The sequence below is a fragment of the Aptenodytes forsteri genome, unplaced genomic scaffold (assembly GCF_000699145.1).
Source record: "Aptenodytes forsteri isolate BGI_AS27 unplaced genomic scaffold, ASM69914v1 Scaffold139, whole genome shotgun sequence".
NCBI lineage: Eukaryota > Metazoa > Chordata > Aves > Sphenisciformes > Spheniscidae > Aptenodytes > Aptenodytes forsteri.
This window is the reverse complement of record NW_008794414.1, coordinates 2,297,873-2,313,140: the sequence shown is the minus strand read 5'-3', so window position 1 is coordinate 2,313,140 and position 15,268 is coordinate 2,297,873. Positions and strand designations below refer to the sequence as shown.

Sequence of the window (15,268 nt, the reverse complement as noted above, 5' to 3'; positions counted from 1 at the left end):
GACATTAGGAAGCATTTCTTTACCGAGAGGGTGGTCAAACACTGGAACAAGCTTCCTAGAGAGGTGGTCGATGCCGCAAGGCTGTCAGTGTTGAAGAGGCATTTGGACAATGCCCTTAACAACATGCTCTAACTTTTGGTTAAAGTGGCCTGAAGTGGTCAGGCAGTTGGACTAGATGATTGTTGTAGGTCCCTTCCAACTGAAATAGTATAGTCTATTCTATTCTAAACTTTTCTCATCAGGCACTGTCTTTACAATAAGTGTGATTTGCTCTTGCAGTTGTAATTGCTGGGTTTTTTTGATGGTGTGGTTGTTCCTGAGACTTTTTTCCCATGAGGTTGTACCTGTCAGCCCTCCAGGTTGTTTAAAACTTGCTTTCCTAATAAAAAAACTTCATATTTTGCTATTCTTTCATTCCCTTTCATATTCATTCCACTCTGTTTCATGATCCCTGTCGCTTAATTCTCCTTCCTAACATGATATAATGCATTCTCAGCATGATGTAAAACATCCTATCAGGCTGACCCCAAGCAAACCCATCTGGCCTCTCTAGTATTCCACATTTTTACAGTCAGCCTAGAAATGCACAAGCGGAATCCATTACACATATTGCCATAACCCCCTCTCTGCATGAAGAAACAGCATTGCAAACTATGTGTAAAACATGCCTTGTTTGAAATAACTCTTGCAAAAGAGGATCACAGACCTTTGGAATGGAAGTTGAAATCAAGCATGTCTTTGAGTTGAAAAATGGAGCTATGAAGGAATCCAGAAGTTCTCTGGTTTTGCAGGAAAAAAAAAAAAAAAAAAAGTAGCTGCATCTCACCTTTTGAAAAAAAAACCACAGAACTGCCCATCCCTCTGCGTGCTGTTTAATGTCAGCTGTGGTGTTTCGTCAAGGAAGTCTTTGAGTTGTGACCAAGTACTTTTGCTTTTCAGAAGGTATAGCTCTTCTGTGACAGTAAGTTCTCCCCGCCCTACTTCAAAGTCCTCTGCTGCTTTTGCCTCTTTCCCCAAACACCTTCAGAAGCTAAAAGAATGGGTCAGGAAGTAGGGACTGCATGTTTTCAAAGCAACATCCTATGCGCCATGCTTTTGCTACCATTTTCTTTCAGGATTTTAAAAGAGTTTTATACCTATTTGTGAAATGACCCACAAGTGTTCTGGAAAGTTAAGTAGTTACCCTGTTTTACAGGTAGAAAGAGCAGAAACAGAAGAAAGAGCACTGACAGCTGAAATCACACCCCAAATCACACCCCAAATGGGTGACAGAGCTGTCTGCAGAACTGCGGCTCCAAGTCATTCATTTATTGCGTGACTTTTAGCTGAAGCTTTACAGTACAGAGGCTGTCTTGTGAAGTGATTTATTTCTTCCAGAAGACTTTTCTTCCATTCTCACCCTGGGTGCATAGTTCCTAGTATTTAGAGATTTGTTGGTTGGTTGTTTTTAAAAGGATTGAATTTGGGTATTTCTAGAAGCGTGTCAGTAGTTCATTAAAGGTGAAGGGGAAACCGCTTCCTTCTTGGTAGTAACACGTGTGCAGTGTAGGCAGAATCCTCTCTTAAAGGCCACAAAACATGCTCCAGAAGCCCAAATTAGCTTTCCCATTCTGCTCCTGAGTAGTAGTTACACGTAGCCGAACAGTCTTGACAGGTACCAATGATCATTAAAAGAGGGGGGAAAAGGCTTTAATTTTCTTTTGTTCCCATGAATTTCTCTACCTTTAACATATCATTTGGCAATGAAAACCCAACAATTATCATGAAGAGTTATCACATGGGCTCTGGCACCCATTCCCTTGATCAAAAAACCCTCTTTTTTTTTTTTCTTTTCCCACAGGCAAAGGTTTAACGTGGCCAGATGTGTGAATTCAGTTGTCCAGTTGCTGTGTTTCCCCTCCTCCCATTAAAAATTTCTTGCTCATTATTCTTTTCCTACTTGGGGAATTTTTTGCATGCCTAAATGCTTGCACATACGTGGCTTCTTTGAATTTCTCTGATTCAATGCAGTCAAAACCTGGAATTTCACGGAAGTGTAGTTTGTATTTGCTGAAAACATAATGGACCGTTTGATGTCACATTCTTCGTTTGTGACTCATCAGATGATGACTGGCAGAAATAAGAGGAAATAAAATGGTCTTTCCAATGGCTTTGCTTGGTTGGCCTTGGAAACTAAATATCGCCATCACAAATGTCTCTTTTGTGAAGTGGTTCTTGATTCCCCAGCCATCAGTTCGCCCAAATGTTAAATCTGTGCAGGGAAATAGGAGGAAAGTTGATTCCTTTGTGATGGTTCGTGTATTTTTGGTGACGTTAGTGGACCTGCCTGCATTTTGGTCGTATCTGCCAAGCTGGCCAGTCCAATTTCAGCATTGATCTTACAGCAAAACCTTCCCTTTCATCTCTCGTTCCTCCCCAAGCCCAAGTAATTGCATGGGGAGGAGAGAGAGAGGCAGAGCAGGCTCTGATCAAATACTACTATTTTATCTGTAAGTCTCTAGTAAGACTCTCTGTGGCAATCATTCACTAGTAGCTGCTTCCTTCATTATAAAACATCCTACTTGTTTCTAGCAAATGTGAAATGCAGGTGTTCTTCATTCTTTTCATCATCGGAGTTTCCTTCTGGTTTAGTGTGAGAACCCCCCTGCATTGTACAAGGGCAATGTAACACTCTGCTCTGAAGAATAGATTGGTTTGTAAGAAGAGGTTTGCAGTGGAAGGTGGTGGGAGGGCAAGTGGCTCTATTTTTCCATTGCCTAAACCAAAAAAGAGGAACGAAGACCGTGTGGTTTTGTGTTGTTAGTGGTGGCAGCGTGTGCCTTCGCAGTACCCCTCGGGGACTTTTTAAAAATGGATAAGCAGAAGTGATGTTAATGTTTTCTTAAAATTTGGTCCGGTGCGCCTGCCTGCTTTACTGCAGGGCTGAAATGAGCACCTCTGGCACTGAGAAGGGATCCGTGCACTTGTCTTCTCCTGAGGCGGAGAGGAAAGAGCCCCTGTACGAGTGTGCTGGGGACTGGCACTGGAGAAGGACCCTTACTGCTTTACAGCTGCTTCTTTAGCAGATCTGAGAGCTTGTGCGTTCCCTAAACGATGTGGCCGAGAGCGAGCCGTCTGTCACCCACCCAGAGACATCCTGGAGAGGTTCCTGCGGCACAGGTTGGACCGTGGGCCTTGCCTGGGAATGACCCATCACCAGTCTTACAAGGGAGAGAAAAACTGACAGCCCACAAGCGCTGGGTTTATTTTTCTTTTTTACTAGCTCCTCTTAAACTTTTGGACAGAATACGATCTACACATCAGTTTTATTGCGTCTGTCACCCACCCAGAGACATCCTGGAGAGGTTCCTGCGGCACAGGTTGGACCGTGGGCCTTGCCTGGGAATGACCCATCACCAGTCTTACAAGGGAGAGAAAAACTGACAGCCCACAAGCGCTGGGTTTATTTTTCTTTTTTACTAGCTCCTCTTAAACTTTTGGACAGAATACGATCTACACGTCAGTTTTATTGCTCTGACTTCAGAAACTATTCTTTCAGTTTCTTTTTCTCTGAAAAGTAAAATGTTTTTCCTTAGGGGGAAAAAAAAAAAGGTAGTCTGGGCAAATACTGAAAAAATCATACCCAGTGCATATTTTGAGGACATTAATCATCTTTAATTTGGTTTGGAAATTAATTTGGGCTGCTGAAATACAAATTAAATTTACTTTTGATAGTATCTGAGAGCTGGCTGTTGCCAAACACCCCTCGTGTATGAACAGGTATGTTGTTGTAGAAGAAAATAAAGATAAAATTGTTTGCCCTATCTTAGTAATTGTTTCCTGATTGTCCAGGCCTATACTGGGTAAATAGAAAGTTGCTGGGGGTTTTTTAACTCTGTCTGCACTGTTGCTTCATCAATCCTTAAAAGAACATCTGTACCTTGTTTAACTTACTAATTCCTTCCATTTTCTTAGTATCTGGAAAAGAAACTGGTTAATAATTTGGGGAAGAGAATATTTTAGTAGAAATCTTAGGAACATTTTAATTAAGATTTTTGTTTCAGGAAATGTCTCTAACACATATCTCTAATCCTGCCAGCTGTTATTCACCCAAACAATTCTTTTGAAGCTGCTTCTGTAAGTACAGTTTTGCAGGACTGGATCTACCCATAGGTTTTCCATGGCAATCACCCTTTCCTTGCTTCCATCTAAAAAATGCTCCGAAGATCCTGGTAACGAATAAATGGATGCTGATACCTGGAAAGAACAGAGAGGTCAGACCTGCTGATGGTGGTGTGTGGTGTTGAAATATCAAAATAGTTGTTTCTTTGGTTACAGATTGCAGAAGGGATGGCCTATATAGAAAGAAAAAATTATATTCATCGAGATTTGAGAGCAGCGAATGTTCTGGTTTCGGACTTACTGATGTGCAAAATTGCTGACTTTGGACTAGCGAGAGTCATTGAAGACAACGAGTATACAGCAAGGGAAGGTATGTATTTTTATTTTTATCTTTAAACTTCAGCCTCTGGGAGGCAGTGAGGCTGTATCTAACGATAATGTGATCACCAAGGACAGAATATGCTATAACAACTTCCCAGAGGCAGCGTTCTAATGCCAACGACTTTAAAAAAGAATAAGGAAACAAATAATCTTTCTGTGCTCCCTAGGCTTTTTGAAAAGTTTATTTTAAATAAATTTGAAGGACAAAGAAAATTGAGAGTACTTAACTGCATACAAGTTTTTCTAAATTGAACAAATTAATTGCACAGCCACAGCTTCCATCCCGCTGAATTAAATGCCAAGAAAATATGATCTTACTTCCTCTTCACATCCTTCAATGCCATATGCACCTCCTTTCACTTAGGGAAAGGAAGAAGGAGCCCTAGGGGGCATAGTTGCTGGTAACAAGAAAACCTTAGCAGAACTGGTCATCTTTTGAAGCTGCTTTAGGAACTGCAGCACTGATGTGCATGTTCAGCAGCATTACTGCTACGTGTAGGGAGGGCTGGGTCCATGTCCCTGTTCAGCACACGGGTGGGAGGTAACATCGCAGCAGGGTCAGGACTGGCAAGACGGGAAACCATGCCACTGAAGATATTTGTCTGGGTTTTGCCATGTGTGTTTCGCTAACGTTGTCAAGGATCCTTTCGAGAAGTGCGTAGTCAGTGAGCTGTAGTGAGAAATTTTTATTTATGCTTCCATGCACAGATTGCATTAGGGCAACTTGTCTGAGCAGGTTTGTTGGCTGGCTTCCACCCTCTCGTTTCAAAGACACTACATCATATTTTCACACAGTCTGGTAATGTAAGGACGAGAGGGGAAGAACTAAGGTATGAGGAAGAAAGAGAACAATGCACTACAGTTGAGATTCAAGGAAGATGAGCTATTCAGCAGTCACTAGGTAACAGTAACTCAACAGATCGGAGGGAAGGGTCCGATTAAGCAGTTTTCAGAGGTACAGAACACATATCTGTGTTTTTTAGCTGGCTCTGGACATTGTATATTGATTAAATGAACCTTTCAGGTTATAAATTCTTCACGCTAAGTTTCTTTGATGTGTTTTCTGCCATTCAGAAAAGTTTCCTAGCTTACCTGGTATTTTGTGCCAGAATGACAGAGCAGGCTAAAAAGGGTATAGAGAGAATCTGCTTGTGTTACTCTTCATTGTCTGAAGAGCTAATGTAATATTCCCCAACAAAGGCTGCCTGAACTTTTCTTATTTAACTGGAAGGAGTTTGCTTTTATATGGGATTTTCTGGAATCAGTTAATTAGACATGAAAGACGCTATTTTAAGATATGGCTTTTTAAGATATGACTTGTTACTGCTTTAGTATCTATGGCTGAATGTGAAATGCGTTAAAGTGTATGTTGAAGCTAGACTGACTTTCTTTAAAACAGGAAAAGTTAGTTGAAGTCTTGCAAAGTTCCGGCTGATGGGAATTGTAAGATTGTTGCCTGGCCACTGGGCAGAAGGGAAAATGGTGACTAATTTTAGCAAAAATTCACCATACCTAAGAGTCAAAAGGTGCTATGTAGCTTTCGGCATCTTATTTGCACCTCTGACACAGGACATGCAGCGTGGCAACATGCATCCTGCAGCACATCTCTGCTGATAACTCTTGGACAGAAGGAGTTGCTGGTAACTTTGCTAATTCAGGGGTATCATAGGCAAGTCGTTTAAGACCTTTTAGTGACTTGATATTGAGTGTTTAAATTTGCCTTTGACTGATGGAGACTGTACTTTTTATTAGGTGCAAAATTCCCTATTAAATGGACGGCACCAGAGGCAATTAATTATGGATCTTTCACCATTAAATCTGATGTGTGGTCATTTGGGATTCTCCTGTATGAAATCGTTACATATGGAAAGATTCCTTATCCAGGTACGGGCGTGTGTGTATACTGTTACTCTGTATTTATACTTTGGTGTTAAAAAGCAAAGAAAATACGCCAGAAAAGAGCTGGCATCTGACAGTAGCCACAGCAGCGATTTGGAAAATGTCTTGCAGGTAACATTATTGCTTTGAAAACTTATAGTCACCATATGTGTAAACCACGTGCCTCTCTGGGGTAAATTTTAGCAAACAGACTAATGGCACCATGAACAAGTAGTCATTTTTATATATTCCAAAGGTGTTACAACTGCAGCAAATGCTGAACTGGCACACATCCCGGCTTTACGGGCAGCAGCTCAGTCTCTAATGGTGCTGTGTAAGCTGCTGGGGTTTTTTAATATCGTAATATGTGAAAGTACTAAGAAAGTGTGTTTTCACAAGCAAATAGGCTGTAATAATTTGTCAGTGTTAGCTAATCTAAACAAATACGAAAGCAGACCCTAAAGCAGTGTTGATGTACCGCTGGGAATATTTGCTCTTCATTGTTCCATACGGTTCAGGTATGAGACCACAGAGGAGGACATCAATCATAGCTGCATTAAGTAGCTGTGAAAGGGTTATGTACTTTATGTTTCGTTTTTCTTTCTGTTAAACAAAATACATATTAATGTTTCCAGCACACAGAAGCAACTTGTATGAAGGATATTTTTGCACACTAAATTGTCACATCTCAGGCATAGCCGATGATTAACTCGGGGTAGGAGACCGCATTCATTTAAGCTTACTGAGGTTATGGAAAATTAACCTAAATTCTCTTATCTTGTGGGCAAATGGGGAAAATACAGCCATATTCACCTGTGCGGCACATCTCATAGATGGAGTGACTTAAGAGAAGAACCCTTAGGATCCTGCAGTTTACAGGCAGTAAAGGGAGAGCAGATATTTCATCCAGGCAAAGCTTCCCCAGCGCTTCCAGTGCAGCAGCTCTTGCTGTTTAAACAGTGAAAACATTTTCACCGCCACTTCCCGAGCAGCTGGAATTCTGCATCCTGAACTGCCAGAGATGTCAAAGGGGCAGATCTGGGTGACCCGAGTCCTGAAATGACAGTAGGATCAACACCTCTGGGCACAGGGAGACCGGACCCCCCGCGAGACTCGGGCAGCGGGGAAGGGGTGATGGCAGCCAACTTTACACTATGTTATGGAAGAACATATCAACTTTCCATACAAGAGGTAGAGCCAAACCAGACATTCTCATTGCTCGATAAGGCTCCAGTCCAGGAAAGCACTTAAGCTCAAGGGTAGCCCCCTTAAACTTCAAGAGATGATAGGGCTGCTTGCACAGCTGAGTGTTTAAACATATGCTCCGGGTTGGTTTTTAGGTAGGGGCTATAAAATACGTGACTGAGTAGTGGGTCCTCCCAAAGCTGTTCTAAATACTGCTTATGTCCTCAGGAAAGATCAGATGGGAGTTGTACGCAGCCGAGTAATGCATGGTTCTTCCCACAGTTGGGATACTTTTTTCCCCGTTAGCACATGCCTATGCGTCTGAACGGTTGCCTATGCTGAGCTGGGCTCACAAGGGTATTTCTAGATGCCTTGAAAATTGTCCTCCCGTGAGCAAACCTACGAGCTCACCTGGAAACCAGCACTACCAAAATACAAAACCCAATCCAATACTTAATTCTGCAGCTAAGTCTGCTCTCTCTTTCCTTCCATAAAACATATCATATTCTTATTTTAAGAAAAAGATCAATCTTTACGGCAGACACTGTACTGCTGTACTACTGTGGGAAAATATCTCTTCTAGGGGAAGTCTGGGCAATATTTTTTTTTTAATATGGGAGCATTTTTATGAGCACCATAAATAGGCCATACCCTGTGGATTCATTTGTCAACCAGCAATTAGAAGTGGAAGCCTCTTGACTGCATACTGGAAGATTTTAATACTTTGCAGGCATTGCTTGCATTAAACTTGAAGAGGGATATATGTCTATTTTAAATAGAAGTATAAACTGAAATAGCCTATTAGACTGAAAGTTGATGAAGAATCAGAAGGACAGCAAACTAAATGGGTGACCAATTTACTTTACATGAAGAGATGTGGCAGCTTTGCGCAAATTACCCCAGCATGGCAGGAGTAACCTAGTGATAGGTTGTAACCAGCAGCCACTGGAGAGAAACAGTAAATTGATTTTTCAATTTTAACGGGAATGCTTCAAAATATTCTTTTCAATTATTAAACAGCTCCAGCAGCTAGACAGTATTCAGCGTAAAGCTGCATGTGAAACAGTTTGAGTTGAAACTGGCAAGTAATTAACATCTAGGCAGGCAACTTGGTCGGAAGCATTTCCAGCCACGGAACTTGGGGCTTTTGTGACCAACAAAAACAACAACAAATTCCAACAGCTGTTTCTCTTCCTGAGAAACTCAAAGCAATTAGTGGGACTATAGTTTCAGGAACTACCTTTGAAATAGGAAACAAGTATCTGAATCTCTGGGCAAATAAGTTGAATTGGTTGTTAAAACTAATTTCTAGGTAATTATATAGTATGTCAAATACTGGCAACATCCATACTTGCATTCCAATTATGTCAGCTGCTCCTCACAAGGTATGCCACTTTCTATATGGTGGGATTCTTCCTCCCTACCACTGGGTTCACGTAATTTCCCAGGCTCTAACATAAGCAAATATGTCTTTATCTGTGACACTTAAGAGGTACCGCAGTGTAAATTAACAGACAGGTACCAAACCTTTAGAGCTAATGTCTTTTGCTAGCATTTAAGAGGGTGTAAGTGTAACAAATATGCACATGGGATATATTTCTTTTACTGATCAGGATGTAGTCTTGATGAGACAGGTAATTCTCTTGCCACAAAAAAATAATAAAAAAAAAAAATAAAAAGGAAAAGTTAAACAAGTAGCTATTTTGAGAATACTGCATGGACTGTGGGGTAGACAGGTAAGCCTTTTTGTTTTAAATAAAACCCAAAACATATGCAAGTATGTTCATGACATTGTATTTACTATGGACTACTGATAAAAGTCTTTTCATTTTTGTCTTGTGAACTTAAATGGTTATTTAACAGATAGTTTTCCTGCAGGTTAGCTGAAACGCAGGCTTTGTCCTTGGCATTCAGAATGTAACAATCAGTCCTGCAGACACTGGATCTAAGCACAATCCTATAAAGTACTTAAACCCACAGAAACAGCCCCGTTCTGTGCAAAACCCAGTAGCAGCAGTCCTCATGCATTACACACAGTTAACTAAGACTTTGCATAATATGAATAACTGTTTTACTGCATACATTATATACAAGCCATTTCTTTAAGCTCAAGCAGTCAGATCACTGTTCTCTACAAAATGCTTTATCGACTTTCTTCCTATATTTATTCTGTCTTTATATAGCAGTAATTCCTTATTCTGTGACAACATGCCATTCCACTGCTACCTTCAAAATACTGTTTTTCTACACACGTGTGCAATATTAGCTCAGAAAAACTTCACTCCTCCTTCCAAAGCAGAACTGAAAATACCAAAGATGTGCCCAGAGCAAGCACTCTGATCCAGACCCAGATTTCATGGCCGACTATTTCTAGAATGGGTTAAAGCCAAAAGGCTTGAACTGAAGTCAACTATATGAACTATAGTCATCTTGAATAATCGAAGTAGTTATACCGGGTAAAGTTGTCATTTGGTTGTTACTCAGATGTGTCCTTACCTGCCAAGTGGCTTAAGTCATAGCTTTAATAGTCAGATAACACATACAACAATCTGCACAGCCTGCAGCAACAGAGCTGCACAGTCACTGAGTACGATAGCTTTAATAGTCAGATAACACATACAATCATCTGCACAGCCTGCAGCGACAGAACTGCACAGTCACTGAGTACTCAGGGGAGCACCACATCTGCATCTCCGCTGCCGGCCTTGCTCGGAGCAGGACCTGTCCTGCCTCCTCTCAGCAGAGTGCAGCTGCTCTCCCCGTGCTTCTGGGGAACTGGCATAAGCAGGAGCAGCGAATGTCACGTACGCACCTGACTGGAGGCCGAGTTGCCTGAGAAAAAACATGAGAAACTGTAGTCAGGCAGAACGGCATCACGTGGAGCGTTTAGCCTGAGGAGCGGCCAGCGGCTGTGTGGTCTGGAATACCTTTCTCGATAGAGGGAAAGTCTTCACTGGTGGTAGCAAATATCTAGGCTGAAGCACAGGTGCTTCCTGCATGCCCAGTCATCGGAAGAAACAGCATTCACTGGAATACAGAAAGCTTAGCGTCTGTGTCCTGGAGAAGGTAATCCTGGCACAATTACTCCACTGGGTTGCGTAAGATTTGCAGAGAAAGGGACAAGCTGAAAGGCAGGTTTCTGGGTAGGAAGTGGTGAGCCTTTTTGTTGGCCCCGCCATAGCTGACCTTCTGACAGTAGGTGTCGAAATCGTTCCGTGAACCAATTTCTCAAGGATTTAAAAAAGGAGAGGGGCGTGAAGAAAAAAGAGAGGGGGAGGATGGAGTCCAAGGCAGGCCTCTCTTGCGTGACGTTAGTTGGCATGTGAGGCTCAGGATGCACTTCTGCTAGTTAGAGTTCTTATCCACTGAAAGAAAACCGTAACGGGGAAACAAAGCAAAGCTCAGCACAGCTGGCAAGATGGTTTTGCACAATAGGAATAGGATGAGGAAGAAGGGAGGGGAAATTGCCCGTTACAAATAATGATATCACGAGCGACCATGTCCGATGTCTTGCAATCAGCAGCACTTACACAAAAGCTGATGTAGAAGAAAATCTGAAAGCGTGTTACTGCATTGAGCAGGGTGACTGGGAGCGTGGTCAAACAGGTAGGCTGCTCTCCGTCTTAGTACGGATGGGGTCTACAGCGAGCAGGTTAGAAGCTCTGCAGCTGGAGACAAAGGCTGGTGCCAGGGTAGGCTTTTGTTGTGAATCTCACCACCGCTGGAAGCAGAACAAACGGTGGTGGGACTGGTCAGAGGAACAGAACGGAGCTGGTTCTGGAGACAAGAATGATGATCTCTCCCACAGTCTTGTTAGACTTGGCACTAAAGAGGTCGCTACACTCAACTGGGGAAACAGAAATCTTCCCCTAGGATTTTCAAAGCAAGTCCCTCGGTGCCGGTGCACACCTGAGCTTTGTTTATTGAACTCATATTAGTAGCTACCTTTAATAAGTAGTAACAGCCTTGTATTATTGGGTGACGGTCTTTAGAGTGAAGTAAATAAAAAAGACTAAATCATTTCCTTAGGAATTGAGATCATTTGATCAAAACTTTCTTTTTCTGTTGAAGGTATGAGCAATTCAGATGTGATGGTTGCTCTTCAGCGCGGGTACCGAATGCCACGCATGGAAACCTGTCCAGCTGAGCTTTATGATATCATGAAAACATGCTGGAAAGACAAAGCAGAAGAGAGGCCAACATTTGATTATCTACAGAGTGTGCTTGATGACTTCTACACAGCAACAGAAGGGCAGTATCAACAACAGCCGTAGAACAAAGAACACTTTTTCTATTGACATGGATCACTGGCACAGACTAGCGTTTGGACAGACTGCTCAAACCAAGTGGATGTCTTAACCAAGTGTGGAAGCTGAAATGCTGAAGGAAAGAGTAATTCTGCAGAGAACTAATAATGTTTTTATTTGGTTAAAACAGTTCCTCTAAAGATTGAAGTTCTCCTTAAATGCTCTGTTTTGCATTTGCAGAAACATCCCAAACCAAGCAGGCTTTTTGGGGTGGGGAGGGAGAAGGAAGGAAAGAGATTGTCTACTGGTACAGTTTGACAAAGCCACCTTAGGATCTAAGTCATGGAATACATTACAAGGAGACCTTTATAAAAGGGGCGAGAAGATGCGTGAACAGCTGTTTCCAAAAGAAAAAGTCATGAAGGAGAACGTAAAGATTTAAGACATGGTGGTGTTCTTAAATTATCTTTTTCGAAATACAGCATATTGTGAAGATTATTTTTATATCCTTGTTATTTCACATTAGTAGTTGGAGTACTGTCACCTCTTGTAAGACTTTCTAAACGGTGTCGTGGTTTCCTTTAAGGAAGGGTTATGTATGTAATTCTTTACACTGAAGATGATTATGTTTTACTGCTGTATTACTCAAATTTAAAATCATTTTCAAAGCATCGCACAGCCACCACAGATGCAGAAGTGCAATATGAACACACATGATGGCAGAAGCGGCAGCACACCTAGCTCTGTATTCAACCTTCAGTTTCCCACAAGGCCAAAGTCATCATCTGAAGTCCATGGGAAAGCACAGGGTTTTGAAGGAAGTTAATACTTTCATTGCAGTCGCTGAGACTGTTTAATATTTTAATCTTAATTTTTAATCCTCTGTGATTATTCAAGAAAATTCCTTATATTTTTTGCTGCTTTAATCAACTAACCTCCAATCTGTTTTAAAGCTAAAACTAGCTCTAGCACTATCAAAAACAATTTGTGGAAATATGCAATAGGATATCAAGTTACATTGCAGTGACACTATAGGTTTGTTGCTCAGTATATACATCTAATTCATAAAAGTGAACGCAGTTTGCTAAGATCTACATATTGAATTGTTCTATCATCAAATTACTTACCAAAACAGCTGAGCTAGTGCAGTTGCAATGTAACTACAGCACAGATTACTTCCCCCCCCCCCAAAGTGACACTGGTTCTTACAGCTGAAACCCAGTACATCTTTGCCACCCCTCAGCCCAATTATTTAGGCAAATGGTACTTTGCAGAAGCTTAACACCCTTTTGATAAAGCTTCAGTGTGCCTGCAGTTGAAGTTCAGCAGCATAAATATTAATTGCTTTTCTTTTCCATTGGCTTCCTTCAGTCAAACTGTGCGGTTTAAGCAGACTATCAGTTAAATATGTAAATAGTTTCTATTGTATGGTGATTTTTAATTTTAATAAACAAACACTTAATCTGAAGCAAGTTGTGTGGTAGTAATTTGAGGTAAAACAAATGGCTGATGTTCTGTCCAGAGTGGTAGCTTCATGTGGAACAGGGCAACATCTGTTCATCACCACTAACAAACACGATTATTTTGCAAAGCTAAATATTAATGGATTCTGCTTTCCTTATATCCATTCAGCTTTGAGAAGCTGAAAAGGACCGAACCAGCCATTTCTGCATCCTCGTTAGGGATTCTTCTTGGTCTGGAGGGCAGGAAGAGAGGAAGTCAGTCCTCAGCTATCCTTTAAAACAGCTTCTCAGAAGTCTTTAATGTAGTAGCAACATGGTCTGTAATGTTTTCCAGAGAGTTCAATGGACTAATTCTTAACTGTACTTCACTACAGGCTTCATTTTATTTTAAGGAAAAAAAATAGCTTAAGATGGTTTGAAAGACAAGGTTACACTATTTCCTGTAGCCAACCAAAGAGCTCTGGGAAGTAGGAGGGAGCATGGAAACAGCAGTTGCTCAGGGAATAAGAGCTTATAGTTAGTGTTACATGAACTTGCTAACATACACTCTCAGACAAGTGACAGACTGTCAAGGTGTAGCACTAGATGGTTTGAAATGGTATTATAGAAAGTTTCCAGCATTAGCCTGTTATGATGATTTTTTTTTTTTAACTTCTGTTTCAATATTGCTATTCTTAGAGCAATTTGTGTGTAACAGCTTTCTTGTTCAAGGAATCAACACTCAGTGTATTTTATCACTACACCAAGATATTTTTTAATAGCTGGAATAGTTTGTGGGGAGTAGAATAATACTTTAGACATTCTACCCTGGAGGGATTATAAGCCTTTAGAACTACAGGGGCCAGATAACCGATATTTAACAGAAACAGTTCAAAACACGAGGACAGCACTGGCTCAAGTGCTACATCTCCAGCCTGGTTCAAGACATATTGGGGTGGTTACTTATTACTGCATTTGCACAGACCAACCCAAGACTCAAAAGACCTGGCAAGAACATTCACACCCGAGAAGAGCTGTTCTCGGTGTCACGCAGGAAGGCTGCACCACCTAGTGTCTCCACAGGGAGGGTGAGGTTCTTGCTCTGAACTGGGTCCCCTTCCGCTATGAGAAACAGCATTACAGGGACTGATCGGTCCCATTTACTTACGAGTTCTGCCTTGTTCTGAAGCAATCCTCCAGCACTTACAGGCATGGTACTTCCACAGTAGTTAGAAAAAACTCTCACCCTCACCGACTGAAACGGCTCTAAGAAAGCTATTTCAAATTTTACCACGCTCCAGTCTTCCTTCCTTGAGTTACTAATTAAGGTAAGTAATATAATCAGGGCTATGTTTCTTTCAACTTAAGATCATCATATGTCAATCACTATGATCATTTGGCCTCTAAGTTTATCATCTTTCCTTAACTTGATTTCACCGATTTTTTTCACCTTTATAAAATAAACAGTCAGAGCTTAATTTAGCAATGGAAAAATTTTATTAGAGTTTTCAAATTTTAATGCATATTCTTAGTGGAAATTCAAATGATACTAAAACAAGTTCCTTTACAAAGCCAAGTTAGCTGAAAAATAGCAAGGAGCCAGACAGAACCTCATTTTGTTTCCTCTTATGAGGCCTTATGTTTAGCAATTTGCTCAGTTCGGTCTCAAGATGGCACTTTCCAGATCAAAGCCAGAACATTAACTGAAGAACCAAGCTATTTTAACTAGTTGAGATTAAGCTTACAAGCCATCTAATTTCTAGGAATCAACAATGAAAATGAAATACTTAATTTTAAAAGGTAACAAGGGCAGCAGATGAAGAACACCCCACTTTGCAGGAATCACACATTTATCAATACAGAAGACCATGATAGCAGTTACTCAAGAATTAAGATTTTATACAATCACATCCCTATATCAACAGTAAAAGCACAAGTTTAGGTCTATACTTACATAGCTCTAAATTCAACCCTGATTCAATTTTAAAAGTTCTGTATTAAACATTTTTCTGTTAGTTAACATGACAGTGAAGA

General features: G+C 41.0%; 1 protein-coding gene across 2 annotated transcripts in view; it reads left to right on the top strand.

Annotated features, from left to right (window-relative positions):
• Nucleotides 1-13,224, top strand: part of LYN (LYN proto-oncogene, Src family tyrosine kinase) — a 35,974-nt gene extending 22,750 nt beyond the window's left edge. For both annotated transcript variants that reach the window (XM_009289329.2, XM_009289328.2), the window contains exons 10-12: nucleotides 4,318-4,471; nucleotides 6,235-6,366; nucleotides 11,617-13,224. In XM_009289329.2, the coding sequence (XP_009287604.1) occupies nucleotides 4,318-4,471; nucleotides 6,235-6,366; nucleotides 11,617-11,819 (489 nt within the window). In that variant the 3' untranslated portion in view covers nucleotides 11,820-13,224. The remainder of the gene's footprint in view (nucleotides 1-4,317; nucleotides 4,472-6,234; nucleotides 6,367-11,616) is intronic.
• The last annotated feature ends 2,044 nt before the right edge of the window (nucleotides 13,225-15,268 follow it).